Source organism: Propithecus coquereli, unplaced genomic scaffold (assembly GCF_000956105.1).
Source record: "Propithecus coquereli isolate 6110/MARCELLA unplaced genomic scaffold, Pcoq_1.0 Scaffold114, whole genome shotgun sequence".
Classification (NCBI taxonomy): domain Eukaryota; kingdom Metazoa; phylum Chordata; class Mammalia; order Primates; family Indriidae; genus Propithecus; species Propithecus coquereli.
In genome coordinates, this window is record NW_012135414.1 from 2,330,784 (window position 1) to 2,357,298 (window position 26,515).

Genomic DNA, 26,515 nt, shown 5'->3' on the forward strand with positions numbered 1-26,515 from the left:
GACTTGCAGTTCCCTCCAACTCGGGAGTGGCCTTTGGGCCGCGCCACGTCCTGGAGACTATGCAAATAGAGGGGACGTCCCTGCTGCCTCCTCACACCCTGAGGGCGGGGATTCTGGAGATCCGGCTCCGCCTTCGCCCCAAGCTAGAAAAAGGAAGAATTAGAGTCTAAAAGGGAACTCGGGCGTCATTCGGCGTTCGGACGTCGTCTCCGGTTTGCGCCGCACCCTTGCTTCCTGCAAGGGAGGGGCTGCCGGCCTTCGGCGGGCTCCTGAGCATCGAGAGCGGGGGCCAGAGCAGCTTCCTGCGGTTCCCGCAACCATAGAGTGCGGGCCCAGGGCGCCGCCCGCGGTGGGGGACGTTCCGGGGACGGAAGTTGCCGAGAGAGTGCCGAAGGGAGGGCGAGGCCGGAGCCCGAGAGCGACCCGGAGAACGAGCGGGTTAGCGGGCCGGCTGGGGGGCACAGAGCCGGGCAGCGAAGGTAGGCTGGCCCGGGCCGAGCTGGAGCCTCAGGGTGGGGCCGCGGGTCCCGGCCCGAGCGGCGGGCAGCGGGCGGAGGGCGGGCGGGGCCCCCGACTCTCCTGCGTGTCCTGCTGCGGTCCTGTTGGAGAGGTCAGCGTCCAGGGTACCTCGGCTTGGACTCGAAGTGAAGTAGGCCGTCTTGCGGGAGACAGGCCCTTCCTGAGAGCAGTCCTTTGCCCGACATACGTTTTGGGGAGGGCGAGGAGTGGGGTGGCCGTGAGGCGCAGGGCGGGGATGAGCTTTGGTGTTAGCTGATAGCGGGCATGTGGGTAGGAAAGCTTTGGGTGCATTTGGGATTAAGTGGGGTTGGGTTAGGACTCAGGGGTCGCTTTAGGAGTTATAAAGCCGGGGTTAAAATTTAAGAGTAACTAGTGTGTCAGGTTCGTCTTGTGTAGGTAAGATTTAGATTAAGGTCATTATTTTGTTTTCTGGGATGGCCAGGATAAGTCAAAATTAGAGTTCAGGGTCAGGTTAAGGGTCAACAACAAGAATTAGGTTAAAAGTCTGTTTTAGGGATTAAAGAATGTTGGCATGGTCAGTATTCAAGATAAACAGTGAAAGGGTGAGTTAGGAATCAAGTTACAAATGAGCTTTAGGCATAGGGTTCAACATTTAGGGTTAAAAGTCAGGGAATTTGGTGGTAAAGGTACAACTTAGGTCAGTATTAAGGATCAGGGATTGGATGGGTCTCTGCTAGGAAAGGTCAAAGTGAGTGTCAAAGCCAGTACCGAGAACCAGGAAACAAATGAGAGTCAGGGTAAATGTTAGGAATTGGGGGCAGCTTCAGGGATTGTGGTTGAGGCCAGCATAGTTGACCTCGAGCAGGTAAAATTCGAGAGGTTGGCAGTAGATAAATGCCCTTGTTTTGTTGGGAGGGCCCTTATTCTTATGTAGTCAGATGACTAATTTCAGGCTAGGGTGCTGGACTTCAGCTAGAATTGCAGGCATCTGGGATTCCAGCTTTTTCATTTCACTCTCTAAGCCTGAGGCTTTTGCTGTGGCCTCTACAGTTAGGAGGCAGGGATTCTAGACTATGTTGTTTATAAAATGGGAGGTGGGAAATGCACAGGGACCCAGGAGATGTACAAGACCTAGTCGTAAGTGGGGACTGCTTAGGGAAGAGGGGACTGGTGAATAAGGGGGAAGTCGACCTAGCAAACACTGTTAACATGGGAGAAGGGGATGACTGAATCCCCTGAAAGTTTGGCCCCACTGCCTCCCATTTCCCTCATTCCCTAGATGTTAAGCCCTCCTTTCCAACTCTCATCCCTGACTCTGCATTTCACAGTCTTCTGCCTACCCACTTACAGAATACTTTCCTGGCCTTTAACTCTTCCATGTTGTTCATCTTCATATCATCCATTCCCATCCTCAGTTCTGCCTCCCTACCCACCCCTTAAGTCACACATCCTGCCTTAATTTGCCCTCACCCAAATCTGAGCTTTCCCACATTTTAAAGCACACTTCTATCATTTTCACCCGCTCACACACCTACATCCCACCATCTGGTCATCTGCTGAGTACCATACTCCCAGCTCCTGCTATGCGCCATCCCCTAGTTCTAAACCTCTTTTAATTTCTTAATCCAGTTATAGATCCCCTTCCCCCACTCCCCAAAGAAAAGAGGAAATGAGACCCAAAGAGGAAACTGGGTCTTGCTGATCCCACGCCCAGCCAGGCCACTGACCACACCCCCATTTCACTCCCAGCCTGACCCTGCCACTGACCACAGCACTAACCCCTACTCAGCCTGACCCAGCCACTCATCCCACTCGCCTCCACTCCACCCCAACTGCAGCTTTACTTAGACACTGCCAATGTCCCTTTATTCCCCTATCCCTCCTTGAGCCCAATTTAGCCACTGGTCATCTCTTCTCAACCCCCTGTAGCCTGACCTAGCCTGTGACCTCACTCTATCATTCCCTTAGTCATCATCCATATAAATGACTCCTCCCCTTCCCCCAGCCTGATCCAGTGACTGGTCGTATATGTATTTTTTACCATCATCATCAGTACCATTGTCCCCAGCCTTTTTCTATACCCCATCTTCTCCATTCCCAGCCTGATACAGTACTAACCCCACCCCATCTGCCACTGTGTGGCTACTAATCATATCCCCATCCCCTTTTTCCCACAGCCTCACCACATCCCCTAACCACAGCCTCATCCTCACGTTCTCAGCCCAACCGGATCCTTTCTTCCCTTCCAATTCCTTACCTAAACTCAAGCTGCCCCTGCCACTAAGTGGCTACTGATGATAAGAAGCTATGGGACCCTAGCCTGACTTTAGGCTCTGGTCCCTGAGGGTTGACAGAACAGATTGTCGTCAGGTCTTGCCAGTTCTACCTCTTAAAATTTCCTCTGAGTGACATGTTCCTCTCCACCATTCTAACTCTGGCTTCATTACCTCTGACTTGTACTAATACAGTGTCCTTCTAACTAATCTCCAAGATAACTGCTGGAAGTATTTTCCCAAAAGCCAGTTCTAATTATGTCTCTTCTGCTCAAAGACTCCCTTGGCCTCCTGTTGCCCTCCAGTAAGTAAAATTCCTGATACTTCCCTAGTCTTCCCTTGCCTTTCCATCTTAACCCTGACTTCCCCACTACTGCTCCCTTGCAGGTACCCTGTGCTTCAGCCAGCTTGCCTGCTTACTTCCCTGAATGCTCCTCCACGATTTCCTGCTTCTCCACCTTTGCTTATGCTATTCTCTCTGCCTGGAATGAATGCTACCCCTGACTCATCTCCGGCTGGCTGGTGTGGTGGAGAGAGCTTGGGCTTTGGAGTCAGAGAGACCTGAGTTCAGATCCTGGCTTCACAACTTATTATTTGGACAAGTACTTTTTAACTTCTTTGAGCCTTAGTTTTCTAATCTGTAAAAATGGAAATGATGACACCTACCTTGCAGGGTTGTTGTAAGGACTAAATGAAAGTATGTATACAATGCAATTGACATAGAGTCAATAAACGGCAGATCACTATTATTTCTTATTATTTTTATTTTTTTAAATTCTAACCTGAAATGATAACCTCTCATGGAGACTTTTTGGTCACCCTTTCCTAACCTAAAGAGATCTCTCCTCTGATTACACACTGACCCTTATCACAGCCTGCCCTCTATTGTAATTCCGTATTTAGCTTATCCACTCGTCTGGAGGACTGGGAACCCTTTGAAGGCAAAGACTAGGTCTTAGTGATCTGGGTTCCCAGCCCCTAAAAGGTTGGCCCAGGGCCTTGCCCACAACAGGTCCTCAAGGAATGCTTGCTGGGTGAATGGAGGGAGAATGTCTACATAGTGGGAGGAGAAACATTGGGGGTGGGACATTGAAGCATGGGGTGCTGTGCTTGTAATAGAGGTGTATTTGTGGGGAGCCTCCCTGCAAGAAGATAATGCAGCCCTGACGGGATCTGTGTATTGGCTGTGTGACTGAGATAACGTGTTTGTAGAGACAGTGTAGGTAGTTCTGTGGGAAAGAGCTCTGTGCATAGGCTGGGGTGCATTTGGGGAGAATGAGCGTACATATAGGTGTAGAGGGGCTGTGTTGGGAGAAGTCAGGTCCAGCTCTTCAGCTGCCCAGTCTAGCCCTAAATGAGCCTCCAGCAGCCCGGGGCCGGATATGTCAGTCTCACCCACAAACCCTCCCCCACCCCCTCCCCGTGGTTGCGGACTCAGAGGCCAAATTTGGTAACAGACTGAGTGTTACTCCCCCAACCCTCTTACATTCTGACTGCCTTCAGCTTTCTCTCTCCTTTTGTTCCTCTCTGTAACTCCCAATCTTTCTGCAGTTCCCTTTGTGGTATCTGCTCTGAGTATATTCTCCGGGTACCCCAAATTCCTTAGCCCCAATACACTTACATTCCATTCCTTGCTGGGATTTGACCTCCTGTCCTCCATTCCCCCCCTCAGTTGCCCAACTCCTCTGGAATGCATCTCAGGAATGTATTGAGGGAGGAGGAGTTCCCTGGGAGGGGGACATGGAGGGGAGTGTTGTTGTTCCATAAAACATGATGGAAAGGGGAGCGAAGTTCTGAGGCCAGCGCAGGAACAGGATAGCTTCTACTCATATTTCCAGGGCCTTGTTCTTTGCTACCACTACCCCCAATTCACTGATCAATTCCTCGCCTCCCCGCACCCTGTCGTAGCTGTGTGGACATCTTCTCAGAACCAGCCTGGGAATAAGGGTAGGCATGACTCAACTCGCTTATCGGGGTCTCACCAGAGACTTCCGTGCTTGAGGAAGAAGGGGGTGTCCATATGTCCGGAGGAAATGGGAGGAGACATGAAATTTTAGCTTAAGGTGAAGGGTCCTTTCAGTCCCACTCTTAGCTCCTTGGACTCTTCCAGCTTCTCTGACCCTCCAGCCATCATTCTTTCGTGGTCAGCCACCCCACGGCCAGGTCTGTCCAGCTGTTGGGATAGGTGCCCCAGCAATGGGGAGGGGGCAGAGAGCTGGAACTGAAGATGAGACTGGGAGGGTCCTCTCTTGTTTGGGAGTAAAGATAGAGAACAAGCTGTGGTTCTTCTCTTTCGAGACTCGGGACTGTTTCTAAGGTCAGAAATGGTCTGTCAGCCACTGCATATCAGGCTCCTGATCTAGACCTTTCTCACATCTGCCTCCTCTCCTGTTTCTACCTAGATTTTCAGTTCCCCCCACCCCATCTCTCCTAACCGCTTCACCCTCCACCCCTTCTCAACTTCCTTGGTTCTCAAATTCCTTTTGTATCCTAACTGCCCCGCCTCTGTTTCCCAATCTTTCCCTAGTCCTGCTCTTCCCCTCTTGGGGTTGCAGTTTGCCAAGAAAACTGGCAGCCTGAGTTTGCTTGTCCTCTTAATTAAGGGAGACCCAGTCCCTGGACCACGCTGGGGCACATCATCAGCTGCCAGGCAGACTTGTCCTCTTGCAGCCTGTGCGCCACCTGCTGCCTCCACTGGCTCCTCCAGCCCCCAGAGAGGTGGTGCCTGGAGGGTGGAAGAAGGCGGGGGAGGGCTAGTATCCTGAGCTGCACTGAAAATGCTGTCAGGGCAAGCAGCTGAGATGGAGGGCAGAGTTTGAGATAGACTTGCTGAAAAGGTGGGAGCACAGGAGGAGTTGTAGTGCGGACTGAGTAGTAACTTGGTGACTTGGAAGAAGCAAGGATGAGTTAGAAGGACTGGGCTCTTTCTCTGATCTGTCTTGAAACTTTTTCTTCTCCTCCCAGAGCCTGTTTCCTCTTCTACAAAATTGAAGCGTTAACTAGATAACTTCTGAGTTCCCTGAGGGCTAAAGAGTCAATTCTAGCTTGACTGCCAGGGAAGCCAAATATGGGGCTAGGCTCCTTGGAGAGGCTCCTGACATCTCAGGTTAGAGGAAAGCTGGGGCAAGAGTGGACCTGGATGTCTTGAACAGCCAGTATTCAATCTCCCTGCCAGGCTAGCTAGAATCTGTTTGCAGGCTTCAAGAGCCCTTGGGAATTATCTATTAATGTCTTCATTTTGCAGAGAAGGAGGCTGTAGCTATGACAGGGAAGGTCATGTGATGAGTCAGGGGAGAGCTCTGAAAATCCCAGACAGGGAAGAACCAGCAGGACACAATAGGAAACAAAGAGAGAAAAGACTGAACCAGGCAAAGAAGAAAACAGTGCAGGGGCAGGGCTAGGAAAGGAGGTGACCGGGCACAAGGAGCAAGAGAGACTCTTGGAAGAAAGAAAAGAGGTACAAATTCCAGTGGTGGGGGCCGGGCAGCATCCTCAAGTAACGATGCATTCGAGACCTGCTATTGTACCTTTCAGACTTGCCTCTCCCTCAAATGTCTTAAATGGTCAGGACCAGTCCTTTTGATGTAAATAATCTTTTACTCTATAAAATTCTTAAGTAAGACAAAAACAACCTTACTACTATCTGCTTTGGTGACCCTTTTTAAAGCACCCCTCCCTGGGGCTCCACCATCTGGGGGGCCTCTTCTCTTCCAATGAGAGTGTATTCTATATTCTAATGCCCTGATGCCACAGGCCAGGTATAGCCAGGCTAGAGAAGAGAAGCTGCCACCATGGTTGCACTTTCGCTAAAGATCAGCATTGGGAACGTGGTGAAGACGATGCAGTTTGAACCGTCTACCATGGTGTACGATGCCTGCCGCATCATTCGCGAGCGGATCCCAGAGGCGCTGGCTGGCCCTCGTGAGTCTGACTACCCAGGTGGCTGGGATGGGAGGCCGCAGTCTCTTCTCCTCCCCAAGTTCTCAGCTTTGAGGGATGACCCCGTTGTCCCCTAAGGCTACTTACCTCTCAGGTCTGGGCGCCATGGTTCCCTCCTTCCCTTTAGGCCCAAGGTCATGGGAGAAATAGTAAGGGGCAGTGGTGTGGCTATTTAGCCACATTGGAGTCTTCATAAGGTGATCCGTCTTCTTTTAGCCAGCGACTTTGGGCTATTTCTGTCAGATGATGACCCCAAAAAGGGTATATGGCTGGAGGCTGGGAAAGCTTTGGATTACTACATGCTCCGAAATGGGGTGAGTATCCCTTCATCAAGGACCACCAGCATCATCTTCCATTAGCTTCCCCCATTCCACCTCCTATTAATATTTTCAGCACCTATGTCTGTTGCCTCTTACCCCTCCTCATGCTTTCTTTCCATTACAGGCAGCTGTGATACCCTATCTTTGAATGAACCACCATAGTGCTCCTTTCAGTAATCTACTTTCCACGTTCTGGCCATGTAAAAAGGAAATAATACCCCTACCTTAAAGTAGGCCCCTATCTGCTTTTCCTGTCCCAACAGGACACCATGGAGTACAGGAAGAAACAGAGACCCCTGAAGATCCGTATGCTAGATGGCACTGTGAAGACTGTCATGGTGGATGACTCCAAGACCGTCACTGACATGCTCATGACCATCTGTGCCCGCATTGGTAAGGGGTCTTAGGAGGGCTGAGGGCCTGGATGAGAGGCTTCCACTTGGCCAGAAGACGTGGATGCAGTGCCTGAGAAGCTAGCAAACCACTCCCCTCCCCCGCCCAGGCATCACCAACCATGATGAATATTCACTGGTTCGAGAGCTGATGGAAGAGAAAAAGGAGGAGGTGACAGGGACCTTACGAAAGGACAAGACACTGCTTCGAGATGAAAAGAAGATGGAGAAACTAAAGCAGAAACTGCACACGGATGACGAGTGTAAGCAGAACTGGAAAGAAAGCGGGCTTTGGAAATGGGCAGGGTGAAAAGGGCAGCCATCCGTTTGTTATTTATTCAGGCACTGTTTTATACTCTGTTACCTCAATAATAAAGTCCTGCACTCAGGGAACTTACGTTTTAGTGAGAGGAGGTAGGAAATGAAGAAATAAACAAAAACTCAGAGACCAGACAGCACAGGGGCCATGGGGGTTTGGCATTAAGGGGACTCTCTATGTCCCAGTGAACTGGCTGGACCATGGCCGGACGCTGAGGGAGCAGGGAGTGGAGGAGCATGAGACGCTACTGCTGCGGAGGAAGTTCTTCTACTCAGACCAGAACGTGGATTCCCGGGACCCCGTACAGCTGAACCTTCTTTATGTACAGGTACGGAGGGGACTTGGCTGGGGTGGGGCAGGTAGGGAGAGGGGACAAAAGCAGAGTAGGGGGTATCCCTGTACCCACACATAGCATCCACCTCCTTTTCCTGTGCTCTCCAGGCACGAGATGACATCCTGAATGGCTCCCACCCTGTCTCCTTCGACAAGGCCTGTGAGTTTGCTGGCTTCCAGTGCCAGATCCAGTTTGGGCCCCACAATGAGCAGAAGCACAAGGCTGGCTTCCTCGAGTGAGTGACCCACATCCTATACCCTGTCAGGGCCAAGAACTCCCTGCCATTGTGACCCCCAACAGGCCTGTCTCCATCCCGGGCCTTCTCCCCCATTTCCTCTTCCGAGGTTCCTGGGTTTGACCCATGTAGGTACCCGTTTAGCTACCATCATCCTTTTGTCTCCTCATTGGCCCCATGTGGAATGTGAATGTAGTTCAGTATCTCTGCCACACCCGCACCCCTGAAGCAAGCATGTAACTTATTTTTGAGATTCTCTGAAGAATTTTGCTCTAGTAGCCAGCAGGAAACGGCAAAATTGTCCTTGTAGGGAACATTAGGTTAAAAAGTCTCACGAGTCTCATTCACTGGTGTTTCTCAGAATCTATAGAGTTTGGTGTGGCTTTCTCAGCTTCCTCAGTGCAGGATCATCCTTCTAGAGAGCTCTTTCTCTCTTGGTTCCCTGAAATGGTGCTCTAGACCCTCTTTGCCTCAGGGGTTAAGCCTCCAGCTTAAGTTCCCTCAGTCCCCTTCCCTGCAGTGAGAGACATAGGTCACATTCAAGAGCTGATGCGAAGTCAACTCTACTACAGAAGACAGTCCAGGCTCTGTTCCCTTAGAGTCTTCCTTCTCCCCAAAGATAACACAGTCCCAGACATTTCCTCACACCCCTAGGCCCACAGTTCATGGCCCACATGTCCCCAATGCAGTCCACTACATGCTGACCCTCCCTTTTCTGGTGTAGCCTGAAGGACTTCCTGCCCAAGGAGTATGTGAAGCAGAAGGGAGAGCGTAAGATCTTCCAGGTGAATGGGGGCAGGGGAGAGTGTTTGGGATGACCCATGAGCTTTGCTGCTTAATCCTACTGACTGAATGGACCCCTGCCTCCTCCCCATCTCCCCCCACCCTGCTTCCCCTCCCCAAGCTGTTCTCCTACCTCTCCTGTGCCAAGAAAGCAGAAGACTTGGACTTTTAGTCTAAGCTCCATCACTGCTTTTACTGTGGAATTCAATTCAATATTCTTGTTTTCTTTCCTTTACCTACAATGTGGGTAAATCCTGTATAGGATTGATAGGAGAATCAAATGAGGTAATGTCCCTGAAATTACCATGAAAGTATAGTTTTTATCCAGATGTAAAGTCTTGTCCCCACTCTTTGAAAACTCTGCCCAAAAGACCTTGTCACTGATCTTCTACTTCCGAACTATCCGTTCATATCCCCAGGATGTCTGCAAGTTCCTTAACTGTATCCCTTGAATCATCGCTTCTGCATCTCCCTGATCAGCCCCCACCCCATCGCCCTCTCTTTTCTCATATCTTGCACTCCCAAACTTTTTCTTTCCTATGTCCCCACGATACTCATTACAGTTAACATTTCATCTTCCTCCTTAGCTGTGATGTTATCTCCATATTTCGCTAAATTCTTCCCTATTTCATGCTCTAAGGCACACAAGAATTGTGGGCAGATGAGTGAGATTGAGGCCAAGGTCCGCTACGTGAAGCTAGCCCGTTCCCTCAAGACTTACGGCGTCTCCTTCTTCCTGGTGAAGGTGGGTTACCGACCCTCTCACTGCCCTCCTTATTTCCTGCTCTTGCTCTTCCCTGTCTCTCTGAAAGTCTCTGACCCTGCCTTCAGTCACATTTCCACCATTCCCTAAGAGTCCCATCCTCTACCCTGCTCTGACCTCGTGCAAACCTGCCACCACCTCCCTTCCTACCCTGTGATTTCCCTTGTCCTGAGCCCATCCATGGACACCCTAGTTTAGCCCTCTGGCCTCCTCAGCATCCCCGTGTGGTCCAGAGCTGATCTGATTATTAGCCTCTTGTTTGACCTCTGACCTATAACACCAGCACCAACCTCTGCCTCACAGGAAAAAATGAAAGGGAAAAACAAGCTAGTTCCCAGGCTTCTGGGCATCACTAAGGAGTGTGTGATGCGAGTAGATGAGAAGACCAAGGAGGTGATCCAGGAATGGAACCTCACCAACATCAAACGCTGGGCTGCCTCTCCCAAGAGCTTCACCCTGGTGAGTCTGGCTGCCAATGAGAAAGTGCTTTGGGATTTTCAGAGAAGGGGCAGCTGCAGAGGTCTTTCTCCCTCCGTTGGGGAAGGTACACTGAGCGTGACTCCAGAAAAAAGAACTTCGGAACTGCTACAGAAAGGTGGAAGTTAGAGTAGATGGAGAAACTTCCTCGTAGAGAGTAATGATGCTTAAATGAAACAGGTGATGGACTTATTCTTTAAAGTCAACAGCACAAAAATGTAACCAGCAAGCTGAGATTACAGGAATAGAGTGCAGTGGCACGATCGTAGCTCACTGCAGCCTCAAACTCTTGGGCTTGAGCAATCTTCCTGCCTCAGCCTCACGAGTAGCTGGGACTACAGGGACACACCACCACGGCTGCCTAATTTTTCTATTTCACGGGCATTTTTGGGGAGAAAAAAGGGAAAGGTGATAGAAAGACACACCTCCCCTCTTTCAGCGGCAACCATAAACAATGTTTTTTCCCTCTGGCTTTATATTTTGGGGTTATGAATTGAAAACTGATACCAACTTGATGAAATGTCCCAATGATAGAAATTAGAGTAAATGCCATTTTTCCATTTTGTGTATTGGTGCCAACCTTCAAGTGTGATCATTTAATGACAAATGTTATGTCCTCACAATTTTATTATTGGGGTGAAAGTAAAAGAGGTTTCCCAAGTGGCATGCATTTGATACTGTAGCATAAAGGCCATTCCTCAGAAATAAAACATTTCCCTATACGGAAGAAAATAAAGAAATAGGAGGTTGAAGAAAGGTGGGCATCTTCCTAAGGGCTGGCATGGGAAGGCACCCTCATCAGCTTGACCTTAGGCTTCCCATCCTACCCATTTCCATCCTGAGTAGATTCAGGCTTTCCTGCTGAGTCCTCACCTGTCACCCTAGGATTTCGGGGATTACCAAGATGGTTACTATTCAGTACAGACAACTGAAGGGGAACAGATTGCACAGCTCATTGCTGGCTACATCGATATCATCCTTAAGAAGGTGAGCCTTCTCCTTATCTTCCCTTACCCTCTCCCCTAGCCAAGCCTTTAGAAATGGGCACTCAGGTTCTGGAAAATGGCTGATTGTGGAAAGAAGAGGCCATCTTTTCCCACTTCCCTCTTCTTCAACTGCCCCAACTCTCATTCTTTTTTTCTTCCTACAGAAAAAAAGCAAGGATCACTTTGGGCTGGAGGGAGACGAGGAGTCTACTATGCTGGAGGACTCAGTGTCTCCCAAAAAGTACGAAGGGAGTTGGCCTGGCCCCATCCCTTGGGGGTAGAAAAGGCAAAGCTGGACTCCAAGGACTGCTGGGGGGTGGGAAATGCTCAGGATGGTTCTTGAGCTGGTTGCAGGCTGTAATGAGACCTCACACCTGCAAAGGTAGCGTGACTGGGTGGGAGGGGTAGAGACAAGGAGTACTCTGAGTGCTCCACAGTCTGCCCCCTCTCTAGGTCGACAGTCCTTCAGCAGCAGTATAATCGGGTGGGGAAAGTGGAGCATGGCTCTGTGGCGCTGCCTGCCATCATGCGCTCTGGAGCCTCTGGTCCTGAGAATTTCCAGGTGGGCAGCATGCCCCCTGCCCAGCAGCAGATTACCAGTGGCCAGATGCACCGAGGACACATGCCTCCTTTGGTAAGAGTGCCCTTACTTCCACCACAGTGCCCTTCTCTCACCCTTGGCTGGGCCTAGCCGGAAGTTAGGTAGTCTTTTGCCATGTCCCTATTTGTATGCCTCTCCCTGGCCTCTGGTTCTGGTTTTACCATCTCTTTCCTCTAAATGTTTCTTCCCCCTTCTGTTTTAGACTTCAGCCCAGCAGGCACTCACTGGCACCATCAACTCCAGCATGCAGGCTGTGCAGGCTGCCCAGGCCACCCTGGACGACTTTGACACTCTGCCCCCTCTCGGCCAGGATGCTGTGAGTATGGGATGGAGAAGAGGCTAGTGCTACTAAAGCTGGGACTCCAAGGGATAGAGATGGGGTTAACCAAACCAGAGTAGATCCTGAGGTTTTTTTCCTCTTTCTCTCAGGCCTCTAAGGCCTGGCGTAAGAACAAGATGGATGAATCAAAGCATGAGATCCACTCCCAGGTAGATGCCATCACAGCTGGTACTGCCTCCGTGGTGAATCTCACGGCAGGTAGGCTGGATGCCATCCTGTGTGTATGTCATGCGGGGGAGAGTGCGAGCGTGCGCAAGCATGCATGTGACTGGCTCTGTGTGACTATACCTTGACTCATTATGGAAGGGACTGGTGTGTATGTCTCTCTCTCAGGACACAAGTGTGACTAATGGGTATGACAGTGTTCCTTCCCCAGCCCATCATCTAGCCTGCCCTGTCTCTAATGCTCCTCTTTTCCCTTTTCCTTTCAGGGGACCCTGCAGAGACAGACTATACCGCAGTGGGCTGTGCAGTCACCACAATCTCCTCCAACCTGACGGAGATGTCCCGGGGGGTGAAGCTGCTGGCCGCCCTGCTGGAGGATGAAGGCGGCAGTGGCCGGCCCCTGCTGCAGGCAGCAAAGGGCCTTGCGGGGGCAGTGTCAGAACTGCTGCGCAGTGCCCAGCCAGCTAGTGCTGAGGTCAGGGGCCACGGGGTTGGGGTGAGGGTGGAGACAGGGTTCAAGCCCACACCGAAGGGGCAATCCAAGTTGCAGGATGGAAGTGTGGGACCTGTGGGCCTATGAGACCCATAGGGGCTAGGCAGCTTCTGACTGGTGTTCACTCTCCACAGCCCCGTCAGAACCTGCTGCAAGCAGCTGGGAACGTGGGCCAGGCCAGTGGGGAGCTGTTGCAGCAAATTGGGGAAAGTGATACTGACCCCCAGTTCCAGGTTGGTGACTTACCCAACCCCCAGAACCCCAGCTTCTAGAAAGTAACCTCTGATCCTGAATCCAGCTCCTTGTCCCTGCTTCTGTGAATTGACCCCTCAAAACCAACCTGAACCTCTGTTTCCAGGGGATGACACTGGGAACTTCTAATCTCTCTTTTAGGGGTGAGAATTCAGAATCCCTGCGTCCAAACTTAACCTATCGGTGTACTCTTGGCCCTCACTGATAATATTCTTTAGCCTCTTGTCATCCCTTCCCTGTCTTCCTGGTACATAGCCCTTGCCCTAACTTGAAGACATTTTGACACCCCAGTGCTTTAGACCATGCCACCCTGAGGACAGCATTCCTCTAGCTCTCCCCCTTCCCCACCCCATGCCAGTTTCCTCAGCTGACTTTTCATCCTGGATTTCCCATGCAGATATGTGCTCCCAGAGGGGCTGGGGTTCGATCTCCCCCCGATTCCCCTACGGTAACGGCCTCTGGCCTGGGCCTTCCCAGCTTCGTCCTCTCTGAGCCGCATACACTCGTTTCTGTACCTTTCCCCCAGCCTCCTGGGGGAGCAGAACTTGATGGGAGATGGGGAGGCCTGGCAAAGGCAGGGTCTGGGAAATGGGATCAGGTAGGGTACTATAGGGACTTACTTCCAAGACGCCAGGATCACCACTTCTAAACCAAGATTGAGACGAAATGGAGAGAGGAAGCTGGTGGTGGGAGGGATCCCAAAAGGTACCTCCTCTCCCCATCCCATTGTAACAGCACTAACCCTTCCTCCCCATCATCGTCCGAGTGTATCCGCCTCACGCATTTCTCCATTTGGTGTAGGCTCTCTATCTCTTGGTGTGGGTTTATTCTTTGGTGTGGGTTCCATCCTGCTGGGCACTCAGGGCAGGGGTTGGGGTTGCTTCTGGTTGCTTCTGCATACACTGTCCTCTGATTGGAGTCAATGGGAATAATGAAGCAGCTTATGCCTCTGAGAAGTATCTATGAATCCCAAGCCTTATCTCAGGTCATGCTAACTGCTGTTTTCTCACAGGACATGCTAATGCAGCTTGCCAAGGCAGTGGCAAGTGCCGCAGCTGCCCTGGTCCTTAAGGCTAAGAGTGTGGCCCAGCGGACAGAGGACGCAGGGCTTCAGACCCAAGTTATTGCTGCAGCAACACAGTGTGCCCTGTCCACTTCCCAACTGGTGGCCTGTACCAAGGTGAGCCCCAAAGGTTACTCTAGCCTGTGCCAAGGGGTGATAGTGCCACACACACGTGCACCTCTCAATTTATTCTTTGTTTATTCTTTGAGACCTCTCTCTGGAGGCCTCATCACCCATCCTGATGGCTGTTGTGGGCACCACAAACACTCCACCTTGTGACTCCTTTCCCTTGTCCAAATCTCTGAGACTCAGTTTTCCCACAGGTGGTGGCACCTACAATTAGCTCACCTGTCTGCCAAGAGCAGCTGGTGGAGGCCGGACGACTGGTGGCCAAAGCTGTGGAGGGCTGCGTGTCTGCCTCCCAGGCAGCTACAGAGGATGGGCAGCTGTTGCGAGGGGTAGGAGCAGCAGCCACAGCTGTCACTCAGGCCCTGAACGAGCTGCTGCAGCACGTGAAGGCCCACGCCACAGGGGCTGGGCCTGCTGGCCGTTATGACCAGGCCACTGACACCATCCTTACTGTCACTGAGAACATCTTCAGCTCCATGGGTGATGCTGGTAAGGATAACCACCCCCAGGAAGACAGAGAACCCCAAAGAGGTTTCCCAAGCCTGTTGGACATTGCCTTGCAAACCCAACCACCTCACGCCTAAGGACTCCACACAGTGTGGCTTTATCAGCCACACAGCCAAAGACTCATTGTTTAATCTCTCTGAAATCTCTGCTTCCCCATCTGCATGGTAGGAATTTAAGCCCCACTTTGCCTTCTTTGGAGAGTTTAAAGAATATACCAAAGTATACACAAAAATATACGGGAAGTGGTGTGATTTAGAGATAGCCTTCCCTACTCTATCCCCTCGCTCCCTAAACCTTCACAAAGAGTGTCTCATTTTCTCAAGACTATTTGCTGAAAATACCCGTTGGAGACTGTCCTCTCTCCCATAAGTACCCATTGGGGAATCTGTTCTCCAGGATCCTAAACCTCAAAAAAATAGGCCCAAATAAATCACTAGAGAGCTTTTTCCAGTCTCTCTGTTGTCCCTAAAAGCCCCCATCTACCTTGTCTACACCACTATCCCCCACCCTTGTCCCTGCCCCGACACCCTCTCAGTGCCTCTGGCTCCCTCACCTGATTGTGCCCTGCGCTCTCAGGGGAGATGGTGCGACAGGCCCGCATCCTGGCCCAAGCCACCTCTGACCTGGTCAATGCCATCAAGGCCGATGCTGAGGGGGAGAGTGATCTGGAGAACTCACGCAAGCTCTTAAGTGCTGCCAAGATCCTGGCTGATGCCACAGCCAAGATGGTGGAGGCCGCCAAGGTACGAAGCTGCTGTGCACACCCAAGACCAGGCCCTAAAGGGAAGTAGACCTCTCTAGGTCCAGATGGTCACCTTCATCTGATGGGAGAGACCCAGAAAAAGGAGAAAATATGAGAGAATGAATATGGGGACACTCAGAAAGTAAATGAGGCCCACAGCTGCAGGCAGGTAGTGGCCCAGGTTTCCACCAGTGTGACTCCCAGCGTACTCTTTGACTGTGGCAGGCAGCCATATCCTTTTTCTTCCTTTAAGTCCAACGTCCTCTATCCTGTTTTTGCCTATTTTGCTGCTACCACCTGCCTGAGATTCCCCTCCTTCCTGGTCTCTCCTGTGAACACACATAGGTATTCAATCTCCAGGGTCTCTGCTGCTAACAGTACAGGGAAAGACAAGACACAAGGGTGCAGAGGACCACCAGAAGGAAGCCCAAATGATTCCTCGGCCCCCTGGGCTCTGGGGCTCGTCAGTTTGTAGGAGTAAGCAGGTCCCCTGCTTTGGATTTCCTGAGATGCCTGCTCTAAACTGAGTCCTTTTCCCGGGGAGCCTGCCTCACCTCCACTCACCTGTGGCATCCTGTAGGAAGTGGGGAAAGAAACAAGACTCTTTCACCAAGGAGGGGAGGAAGAAACAGGGGAGGAAGAAACAATTCCGCCTCAAGGAGGGACTTCAGCATCCCAAAGGGAATCCTAGGCTTCCAGAGGCTTACCCTGGCCTTCCTCAGGCAGCTCCTCTTCACAGTGATTACCTCTCCATGGGGCTGCTTAGAGATGACTTCAGGAAAGCAAGTGAATTTTAAACTGAATCTAGAGGGGTCAGAGAAGAGCTTCTTTAGGATCCACAGGGAAGCTGGGTGATGACTCTTTCCACCTCTCTCTCAGGGAGCGGCTGCCCACCCTGACAGTGAGGAGCAGCAGCAGAGGCTGCGGGAGGCAGCTGAGGGGCTGCGCATGGCCACCAATGCGGCTGCACAGAATGCCATCAAGAAGAAGCTGGTGCAGCGCCTGGAGGTGAGGCTGGAAAATTAACCAGCAGCAAGCGAGAGCATCGGGGCTATGGAGTGATGAACTGGGTGGGACATGCGGAGAGAATCAGTTAATATTTCCTTAGGGGATGGCAAGGGCAAGGTAGGCAGGGACTGGGCATGGGAGTGCCTGGGGCTTGTGCTGACTACTCTTTCCTCACAGCACGCAGCCAAGCAGGCCGCAGCCTCGGCCACACAGACCATCGCTGCAGCCCAACATGCAGCCTCCACCCCCAAAGCCTCTGCCGGCCCGCAGCCCCTGCTGGTACAGAGCTGCAAGGTGAGACACCAGGAAGCATGTGAGGGTGGAAAGAGGGAGCCTTTTCCCCAGTCTGGGGAGGTGGCTTTCATGACATTTTTACCTACAGGCTGTGGCAGAGCAGATTCCACTGCTGGTACAGGGCGTCCGAGGGAGCCAAGCCCAGCCTGACAGCCCCAGCGCTCAGCTAGCCCTCATTGCTGCCAGCCAGAGCTTCCTGCAGGCAAGGCACCCTCTCCCACCTCTCAGAGCAGATCCTTCCCCTTTCTAAGACCCCTACATCTCCCACAATTTGAATCTCTTCCAATAGCCTCTTTCCCAGTGCCGAGCCCCAGTGCCCACCACGTCCTGACCATTGTCCATCCCTGTATCTCAGCCCAAAGGGAAGGTGGCACACTTCATCTGCCTGCCTATTTCCCAACAGCCAGGTGGGAAGATGGTGGCAGCTGCTAAGGCCTCAGTGCCAACAATTCAGGACCAGGCTTCGGCCATGCAGCTGAGTCAGTGTGCCAAGAACCTCGGCACCGCACTGGCCGAACTCCGTACTGCCGCCCAGAAGGTATGCGGCTCTGGCTTTGGAAGATGAGGGTGGAGTCCTGGGATGGTGGGGAATCTGCAGAATCACCTAAAACAGGGATGATTGTGTAAGTGGAAGCATTGGTAAGACACAGCAGGACCTTCTACACCCTGCTTCCCTTATCATAGGCCCAGGAAGCATGTGGGCCTTTGGAGATGGATTCAGCACTGAGCGTGGTACAGAATCTGGAGAAAGACCTGCAGGAAGTGAAGGCAGCAGCCCGGGAGGGCAAGCTCAAACCCTTGCCTGGGGAGACAGTAAGTATCCTTACAATCTCATTCTTACTCAAATCCTAAAGTCTTCTTTCCCAGCTGTGCCCCAGAGCTGCTGAAACCTTCCTTTAAACTGCCAGCTGTCCCCAGGTACCTTCTCAAGTTCCCCCTCATCACCTCTTTCCCCTGAGCCCTAGTCTTCCCCCTTGATCCTTAGATGGAGAAGTGTGCCCAGGACCTGGGCAATAGCACCAAAGCAGTGAGCTCTGCCATCGCCCAGCTGCTGGGAGAGGTTGCCCAGGGCAATGAGAATTACGCAGGTATGTGGGCAGAGGGCCAGCAATGGGGATATGGTTAGGGAGATGGGGAGGCAGAGCTGGATGAGGGACATCCAGGAGGGGAAATGCAGCTGACAGGGCCTGGCAATGAAGGCACCTTTTCCCTTCCCTCTTCCCCTTCCTTGTCTCCTCAGGTATCGCAGCTCGGGAAGTGGCAGGTGGGCTGCGGTCACTAGCTCAGGCCGCTAGGGGCGTAGCTGCGCTGACATCGGATCCTGCGGTGCAGGCCATTGTGCTTGACACAGCCAGTGATGTGCTGGACAAGGCCAGCAGCCTCATCGAGGAGGCGAAAAAGGCAGCTGGCCATCCAGGGGACCCTGAGAGCCAGCAGCGGCTTGCCCAGGTCAGCCACTGGGAGGGGGTCACTCGCACTCTCTCCCTCAGGTCCCTTCCTAAGGCCCAGGGCCTCATGTACACTAACAGAGGGATGTCTTCTCAGATATGCTCTCGGGAGCACTTCTGGATTCCACCCCTGGTTCCCTCAGTCTTGGCAGAATGTCTCAGTTGGACTGTGACATGGGCCTTGCTAAACAGCAAGCCTGGGGAAGTTTAATCACCGTCACCTGATACCGTAACCCCTCAGCCTGTTGACCCACAACACCCCCTTTCCTCTTTCACTTTCAGAGGCAATAGAGCTAGTTACCTCCCATGTCCCATGCATGGAGGGGACCTCCAAAATTGTTCACTTTGGCAACCCCGTCTCCATTCCCACCTCAGGTAGCTAAAGCAGTGACCCAGGCACTGAACCGCTGTGTCAGTTGCCTACCTGGCCAGCGAGATGTGGATAATGCCCTGAGAGCCGTCGGAGATGCCAGCAAGCGACTCCTGAGTGACTCGGTAGGAAGACCTGGGGGCTGGAAGGGACACAGGAGTCAAAGAATTCCAAGCCTGTCCTTCCCACCTCTAGTCTGCTTGTTTGAGCCTCACTTCCCAGATTTGTCTCCTTTCACTACTCCCAGGCTACATGCCCACCCTTCCAGCTCTCTTTTACCAAATCTTCCTTTAGTCATTCCCCATTCTTCCATCTGACCTCCTCTCTGACTGTGCAGCTCCCTCCCAGCACTGGGACATTTCAAGAAGCTCAGAGCCGGTTGAATGAAGCTGCTGCCGGGCTGAATCAGGCAGCCACAGAACTGGTGCAGGCCTCTCGGGGAACCCCACAGGACCTGGCTCGAGCCTCAGGTCGATTTGGACAGGACTTCAGCACCTTCCTGGAAGCTGGCGTGGAGATGGCAGGACAGGCTCCGGTATGAAGACGCAGCGGGTCTGGTTGCATGGTCCCCATTGAGGGTTAGATAGGAGGTACCCGGGTGACCACAGAGTCCTAACCTGCTCCTGGCTCCTTGCCCTCCCCAGTCTCTAGCAGTACTTGAGTGTCTGGGAAAGAAGATCCCTCTTAGAGACAAATAAGAAAGGACAGGACAATGTGTTGACCTTCTCACCTTCAACAGAGTCAGGAGGACCGAGCCCAGGTCATATCCAACTTGAAGGGCATCTCCATGTCTTCGAGCAAACTTCTTCTGGCCGCCAAGGCCCTATCCACAGACCCTGCTGCCCCCAACCTCAAGAGTCAACTGGCTGCAGCTGCCAGGTGAGTAGGAGCTGGGAAGCCCAGCCCTAGAATGTGTGAGATACTGGGGAAGAGGCATTTCATGGGGGGTCCTGGCTTAGGAGTGGTTATAGGCAAAAAATAAATAGTTGGAGACTTCCCGTGTACAAAGGACTCATGAATGGTGATGTATTCACCCAACTTTCTGTCCCTCCCAGGGCGGTGACTGACAGCATCAATCAGCTCATCACCATGTGCACCCAGCAGGCACCTGGCCAGAAAGAGTGTGACAATGCCCTGCGGGAATTGGAGGTAGGCACTTGGTGGACTGGTAGGGTAAAAGTTGAGGAAAGCGTTCTGGTTTAGGCTGAGGGAGGTGTCTTGGCTCTCACTTCACCCTCCATGTACACAGACGGTCCGGGAACTCCTGGAGAACCCAGTCCAGCCCATCAATGACATGTCCTACTTTGGCTGCCTGGACAGTGTGATGGAGAACTCAAAGGCAAGTGTAGCCAGGAACCCAGGCGGGAAGAGGGCAGGAAGATGGAACTAACAAGATGCTACTCTGGGGAACGCTCTGACTCTCCTGATATCCTCTGTTCTTTAGGTGCTGGGGGAGGCCATGACTGGCATCTCCCAGAATGCCAAGAACGGAAACCTGCCGGAGTTTGGGGAGGCCATTGCCACAGCCTCAAAGGCACTCTGTGGCTTCACCGAGGCAGCTGCACAGGTTATTTTCCTGAGATGGGTTCCTGGAACAGCCCTGCTTTCCCTACCCCACCTCCTCTAAGCATGTAGATAAATCAAGAAGTTTATGTTTACAAAGCCAACTCCATGGAAACTGGGTTCTTCCCGCCTTCTGAAGTGGAGATATTTCTCAGCAATTATTGAGCACCAACAATTCTGATCTCTGTAATCCCTGAACCCCAGGGGTTTGGTTGCAATTACACTGTCCAACCATGAGGCCTTCCCAGCCCTGGCCATCTCAATATATACTAAATAACATATACAAATCATTTTTTCTGCATAATTAGTAATCAGTGACAAATAGTAGACATAATAGCATCAGTGACAAAATTTCCAGTTACTTGAGTCATCACTTATCTTTGGCCTTTTCTACATTATGAAATGTAAAACTACCTATTAGCTCTGAGGGTATTTTGTTTTGGTATATGAATCCTTAAACTAGCTTGAGAATCAGTCTCAGACTGTTTCTCCCTGAAAGCCTGCCATCCTAGCCCTCAATCTCCTTGTTCCCTGTTACATTGGGTACCCTTCTCTGTATGGCCTGACGTTTTAAAACCCCTTTGTTGTTTGTTTGCTTGTTTTTTCACTTATTTCTGGAAAAAGATAAAGAGGAAAAAGCAAAGCTACCATGTCTTAATTGAAGTATGAATCAAACATTATGATGGTCTTTCAGTCGTAAAAATGGTTTTTTGGCAACTATTATACCCATCCTTTCCAAATCTCTGATGCTTGCAGGTGCTGTAAATGTTAATTAGCCTAACCACCTTCATAGCATTGGAACTGTGTCTTTGAAAGAGGCTTTGCCTATATGTGTATGTGTGTGTTTGTATATAGCTTTCAAACCCATAGTGAGCCATACTTTGACCCTAAGACCCCGTACACACACACATCTAAATAGAAGTCCAGTCAAACCCTTGCTGTATGACTTTCCTTTGTTTTTATTTTTTTAATCTTCTGAAATGCTTGAACATATTTAACAAAATGGGAGTGTTTTTGTTTTTTCGTTTTTAGTGTAAACATAGTTTGTTAATACACCTCCACTCACGTAGAACTCTGGAAAATAAACCCTGTTCTCTAAACTCACCTCCTCCCTTTGTCCCTACTGTCACCATTCATTTTCCATCTGCAATCTTTATTCCTCACCCCCTTTTCTCTCCCCAGGCTGCATATCTGGTTGGCGTCTCTGACCCCAATAGCCAAGCTGGACAGCAAGGGCTGGTGGAGCCCACACAGTTTGCCCGAGCAAACCAGGCAATTCAGATGGCCTGTCAGAGTTTGGGGGAGCCCGGTTGTACCCAAGCCCAGGTAACTCAAGGGAACGGGGACCACGGGCAAGTCTGGGAAAGGGTGGATCGGCTGCATGGGGAAAGAGGGAGATGCGACGTGGGAAGAGGGCAGGAACCCATCTCTAACCTTCCACACGTACCTTCTCTTTGGGTAACTGTCTTCTCCTGCCGTGTGTCTTATCATCCTTTCAGTTACCGCAGTCACAGCTTCTCTGTGGATGTCTGAGCTTACTCTCCCAGTGGCCCAGGCTCCATTAGTGCATCTGTCTTTCATCTCCCCCTCCCCCACACTCAGTTCGTCTTTGAGTATATACTCTCTGTGTCCTAAATCGTGACTTTTCAGGTGACTCTGTCTTTCCTATTTAGACTTCCAAGAGTATTGCTCTCCATCCCCCAACCCTAAAATGGCTCCTTGGGTACGTACACTACCCTCATCATGGCTCTTCCATGTCTCCTCAGGTGCTCTCTGCAGCCACCATTGTGGCCAAACACACCTCTGCACTGTGTAACAGTTGCCGCCTGGCTTCTGCCCGTACCGCCAATCCTACTGCCAAGCGCCAGTTTGTACAATCAGCCAAGGAGGTGGCCAACAGCACAGCCAATCTCGTCAAGACCATCAAGGTTCCCACATTTGAATTCCCAGCATCTCCTTGACCTGTCCAATCTTCTCTGCCTTAGTCCCTCAGTTACTCCCTAAGGACTTCTGCCAAATCCCATCTGCCTGAGTCTAAGCCCTTTCCTCTCTAGACTGATCATCACCAGCCTCTCCCACATCCTTCAAGTCCTGGGAGAAAGAGTTGGGCTTCACCTCCCATGCCTCCCACACCTGCAGTCTGAGTCCTGATGGCCTTTCTGTCACTTCTAGGCGCTAGATGGGGCCTTCACAGAGGAGAACCGTGCCCAGTGCCGAGCAGCGACAGCCCCTCTGCTGGAGGCTGTGGACAATCTGAGTGCCTTTGCATCTAATCCTGAGTTCTCCAGCATTCCTGCCCAGATCAGCCCTGAGGTGAGGCAATGTGAAGGGAGAACTGATGGGCCAGCTTATCACCTCATCCTCTGGGAAGTCCTGAGACCTACCTCCCTGCCTCGCCTCTCCCCAGGGCCGGGCTGCCATGGAGCCCATTGTGATCTCTGCCAAGACAATGTTGGAGAGTGCTGGGGGACTAATCCAGACAGCTCGGGCCCTAGCAGTCAACCCCCGGGACCCCCCACGCTGGTCAGTGCTGGCTGGCCACTCTCGTACTGTCTCAGACTCCATCAAGAAGCTTATTACAAGCATGAGGTATTGAGGGATGGAGACCTGGTGTGCCCGGGGCCACACGTGGTAGCAGAATGGAGGGGTGGGCACTTAGGTGCAGTCAGATGGGAGAGTGTTGGGGGATACAGGGGAGAGATAGACTAGCCTTGTTTTAAGGGCATGTTCTTGGTGTTGGAGCCTGTGATATGTCTGCAGGGACAAGGCTCCAGGGCAGCTGGAGTGCGAGACAGCCATTGCAGCTCTGAACAGCTGTCTACGGGACCTAGACCAGGCTTCCCTTGCTGCAGTCAGCCAGCAGCTTGCTCCCCGTGAGGGAATCTCTAAAGAGGTGAGGGAAAGAGGGTTATATGAAAGATTGTGTCTGGGGAGAGTCATGTCAGACTCAAGGAAGGTGGGGGATCAGGGGATGGGCTTCCTAGGGACGTCAGAGAGCTGGGACGTGCCAAGGAGAGTTAGGGAGTTTGGTATGGAAGGAAGAGTGGAGTCTGTGCAACCAGAGGGTCCTATTGCAGGTCACAATCAGGTCACAATGTCCACTTTCTCCCCAGGCCTTGCACACTCAGATGCTCACTGCAGTGCAGGAGATCTCCCATCTCATTGAGCCGCTCGCTAGTGCTGCCCGGGCTGAAGCCTCCCAGCTGGGACACAAGGTACCTAGGGAGACACATGGGGAGTCCCAGGGGACAGGGTGAGAGAGGGGACCTGACCCCATTTCAACCCCTTGCCTCAGGTGTCCCAGATGGCCCAGTACTTTGAGCCACTCACTCTGGCTGCAGTGGGTGCTGCCTCTAAGACCCTGAGCCACCCGCAGCAGATGGCACTCCTGGACCAGACTAAAACATTGGCAGAGTCTGCCCTGCAGTTGCTGTACACTGCCAAGGAGGCTGGTGGTAACCCCAAGGTACCAAGGGTTGGGGGAGAGGGGCTGTTACTAGTAAGAGGCTGGATAAGCAGGAACAACAGGGCACCCCTCCACCCACTCACTCTTCCCCACAGCAAGCAGCTCACACCCAAGAAGCCCTGGAGGAGGCTGTGCAGATGATGACAGAGGCTGTAGAGGACCTGACAACAACCCTCAACGAGGCAGCCAGTGCTGCTGGGGTCGTTGGTGGCATGGTGGACTCCATCACCCAGGCCATCAACCAGGTTAGAGTCCAGGGGTACCTGTGGTCACTGAGGCTGCCCTGGGCCAGGGGCCCAAGCACATAGGCAGAGATCCTAACAGTCTTACCCCTCTCCCATCCTCCCCCTCAGCTAGATGAAGGACCAATGGGTGAACCAGAAGGTTCCTTCGTGGATTACCAAACAACTATGGTGCGGACAGCCAAGGCCATTGCAGTCACCGTTCAGGAGATGGTGAGTTTGGGAGATTATCAGAGGACTGCCGTTGGAGAGCCGAGTTGGAGCATAACTTCACTTCTTCCATTATCACCAGGTGACCAAGTCAAACACCAGCCCTGAGGAGCTGGGCCCTCTTGCTAACCAGCTGACCAGTGACTATGGCCGCCTGGCCTCACAGGCCAAGCCTGCAGCTGTAGCTGCTGAAAATGAAGAGGTAAATATGGCGGCAGCTCTGACCCTCCCCCTGCCCTCACAGGAAACCCAGTGGTGTGCCCCCTGTTCCGTCGTGTCAGACTCTGGGGCTGTCCCACTCTTCCCCTCTAGTCTTTCACAGAAAAGGGAACACAGCCTCAGGACCACTCCAGTAAAGAGTAATCAGGGTGCTGTGTGGGGATACAGGATCAAAACCTTTAGTCACAGGCATAAAGGGGACAGCTCAGAATCTCAAAAATTCCCAGTTCTGCCTCTCTGGCCTCTGCTGACCCTCATCTAGGCCTTTGGCTCCTTCACTGCTATGCTGCAAGTTTATATTCCCTTGTTCTTTCTTGTCACAAATCCATGAAGCTCTTCTTTCCCTAAGCTCCTGGCTTTTCAAGAAAGCAGGTAATTGGATTTTAGCAGGACACACCTAATCCCCAAACCCAAAACTCTCCACAACTCCATATGGGCCAAATTGTAATCCATGGTCCTCTGATTCAAATACCCAAGCATAAAGTGCTTCTCTCCCTCCTCCTCACTGTGCTTAACACGGTCCTCACCGTTGGTGCCTACATGCTATTATTTACCATGTGTAGGAGGTGACCTCCTGCCTAAAGGACGTGAAACTGGAAAAGTCTATGTGCTGGGAACTTTCACAACTTTTAGTCTGTTAATGCATGTTTTTTCTACGTCCTTTGTGACTCCTCCAAACGCAGTGGAGGTGCCCTGAGTGCCACTCGTAAAATCCATCTCTCTTTCCCTCTCTGCTCACAGATAGGTGCCCATATCAAGCACCGGGTCCAGGAGCTGGGCCACGGCTGTTCTGCTCTGGTCACCAAGGCAGGGGCCCTGCAGTGCAGCCCCAGTGATGCCTACACCAAGAAGGAACTCATAGAGTGTGCCCGGAGAGTCTCTGAGAAGGTGACATGCTCATCCCTGCAGACTGTGGGACTAGCACCCCAAACCTGCAGTCTTCGCCATCCTCCTCCAGCCCTCTCCTCTTGTCCCTCCTCCAAGGCATGGGTGACCTTTCTCTTCCACATGGCACCATGTGACTTTCCCTACCCCAGGTCTCCCACGTCCTGGCTGCGCTCCAGGCTGGGAATCGTGGCACCCAGGCCTGCATCACAGCAGCCAGTGCTGTATCTGGTATCATTGCTGACCTCGACACCACCATCATGTTTGCTACTGCTGGCACGCTTAATCGCGAGGGCGCTGAAACATTTGCTGACCACCGGTAAGGCGGGAACCAGGCCTGATGGCAGCAGGCAGGTTGGCGCACGGGGCAGAAGAAGCAGGGTATTATTAGCTCGTTTGGGGAAGACCTGGATTGGGAGCCTTGGACAGCCTGGACGGACTGGGGGGAGTTGAGGAGAGCTGACGAGGTTGGGCCCTCCCTCAGGGAGGGCATTCTGAAGACTGCAAAGGTGCTGGTGGAGGACACCAAGGTCCTGGTACAGAATGCAGCTGGCAGCCAGGAGAAGTTGGCTCAGGCTGCCCAGTCCTCCGTGGCCACCATCACCCGCCTTGCTGATGTGGTCAAGCTAGGTGCAGCCAGCCTGGGAGCCGAAGACCCTGAGACCCAGGTATCTACCTGACATCCCTAATTCTGGCCAGAACCACTTCGTGTTCTCCTTCCTCCTCCCACAGACCAGTGCCACCTCTCTCCCCAACAGGTGGTGCTGATCAATGCAGTGAAAGATGTAGCCAAGGCCCTAGGAGACCTCATCAGTGCCACGAAGGCTGCGGCTGGCAAAGTTGGGGATGACCCTGCTGTGTGGCAGCTCAAGAACTCTGCCAAGGTTGGAGGGAATGAGAACACTATGAGGAGGGAGGCAGATTAATGTGCTTCCTCTTGTTCCTTAAAATGATCCCCTCCCCACTCCCCTGATGCCCCAGGTGATGGTGACCAACGTAACATCATTGCTCAAGACAGTGAAGGCTGTGGAAGATGAGGCCACCAAAGGCACGCGGGCCCTGGAGGCAACCACAGAACACATACGGCAGGAACTGGCGGTGAGCGCAAGTCTAGAGCATCGGGGACTAGAGTGAGAGAGAGGGATGGTGGTAGACTGTGAACCTGATCCTGTGCCTCACGTGTATTCACAGAAACGTAAACAGTTACACACTCTTCT

General features: G+C 52.2%; 1 protein-coding gene across 2 annotated transcripts in view; it reads left to right on the plus strand.

Annotated features, from left to right (window-relative positions):
* Positions 1-41: 41 nt before the first annotated feature.
* Positions 42-26,515, plus strand: part of TLN1 (talin 1) — a 32,068-nt gene continuing 5,594 nt past the window's right edge. Inside the window, exons 1-49 of one of the 2 annotated variants that reach the window (XM_012656374.1) lie at positions 42-479; positions 6,507-6,674; positions 6,909-7,006; positions 7,276-7,405; positions 7,515-7,667; positions 7,909-8,051; positions 8,165-8,292; positions 9,017-9,077; positions 9,716-9,820; positions 10,142-10,297; positions 11,201-11,302; positions 11,466-11,542; positions 11,755-11,935; positions 12,105-12,218; positions 12,332-12,440; positions 12,674-12,882; positions 13,035-13,133; positions 13,550-13,600; positions 14,165-14,332; positions 14,539-14,833; positions 15,428-15,594; positions 16,473-16,601; positions 16,779-16,895; positions 16,984-17,097; positions 17,299-17,433; positions 17,580-17,708; positions 17,881-17,983; positions 18,136-18,344; positions 18,719-18,838; positions 19,051-19,248; positions 19,453-19,592; positions 19,769-19,862; positions 19,963-20,052; positions 20,158-20,280; positions 21,459-21,602; positions 22,043-22,204; positions 22,449-22,589; positions 22,684-22,865; positions 23,037-23,169; positions 23,390-23,491; positions 23,572-23,742; positions 23,838-23,987; positions 24,096-24,197; positions 24,277-24,396; positions 25,155-25,301; positions 25,451-25,617; positions 25,783-25,966; positions 26,057-26,182; positions 26,280-26,396. In XM_012656374.1, the coding sequence (XP_012511828.1) occupies positions 6,545-6,674; positions 6,909-7,006; positions 7,276-7,405; positions 7,515-7,667; positions 7,909-8,051; positions 8,165-8,292; positions 9,017-9,077; positions 9,716-9,820; positions 10,142-10,297; positions 11,201-11,302; positions 11,466-11,542; positions 11,755-11,935; positions 12,105-12,218; positions 12,332-12,440; positions 12,674-12,882; positions 13,035-13,133; positions 13,550-13,600; positions 14,165-14,332; positions 14,539-14,833; positions 15,428-15,594; positions 16,473-16,601; positions 16,779-16,895; positions 16,984-17,097; positions 17,299-17,433; positions 17,580-17,708; positions 17,881-17,983; positions 18,136-18,344; positions 18,719-18,838; positions 19,051-19,248; positions 19,453-19,592; positions 19,769-19,862; positions 19,963-20,052; positions 20,158-20,280; positions 21,459-21,602; positions 22,043-22,204; positions 22,449-22,589; positions 22,684-22,865; positions 23,037-23,169; positions 23,390-23,491; positions 23,572-23,742; positions 23,838-23,987; positions 24,096-24,197; positions 24,277-24,396; positions 25,155-25,301; positions 25,451-25,617; positions 25,783-25,966; positions 26,057-26,182; positions 26,280-26,396 (6,525 nt within the window). In that variant the 5' untranslated portion in view covers positions 42-479; positions 6,507-6,544. The remainder of the gene's footprint in view (positions 480-6,506; positions 6,675-6,908; positions 7,007-7,275; positions 7,406-7,514; positions 7,668-7,908; positions 8,052-8,164; positions 8,293-9,016; positions 9,078-9,715; positions 9,821-10,141; positions 10,298-11,200; positions 11,303-11,465; positions 11,543-11,754; positions 11,936-12,104; positions 12,219-12,331; positions 12,441-12,673; positions 12,883-13,034; positions 13,134-13,549; positions 13,601-14,164; positions 14,333-14,538; positions 14,834-15,427; positions 15,595-16,472; positions 16,602-16,778; positions 16,896-16,983; positions 17,098-17,298; positions 17,434-17,579; positions 17,709-17,880; positions 17,984-18,135; positions 18,345-18,718; positions 18,839-19,050; positions 19,249-19,452; positions 19,593-19,768; positions 19,863-19,962; positions 20,053-20,157; positions 20,281-21,458; positions 21,603-22,042; positions 22,205-22,448; positions 22,590-22,683; positions 22,866-23,036; positions 23,170-23,389; positions 23,492-23,571; positions 23,743-23,837; positions 23,988-24,095; positions 24,198-24,276; positions 24,397-25,154; positions 25,302-25,450; positions 25,618-25,782; positions 25,967-26,056; positions 26,183-26,279; positions 26,397-26,515) is intronic. The other variant, XM_012656383.1, reaches the window with a different exon arrangement.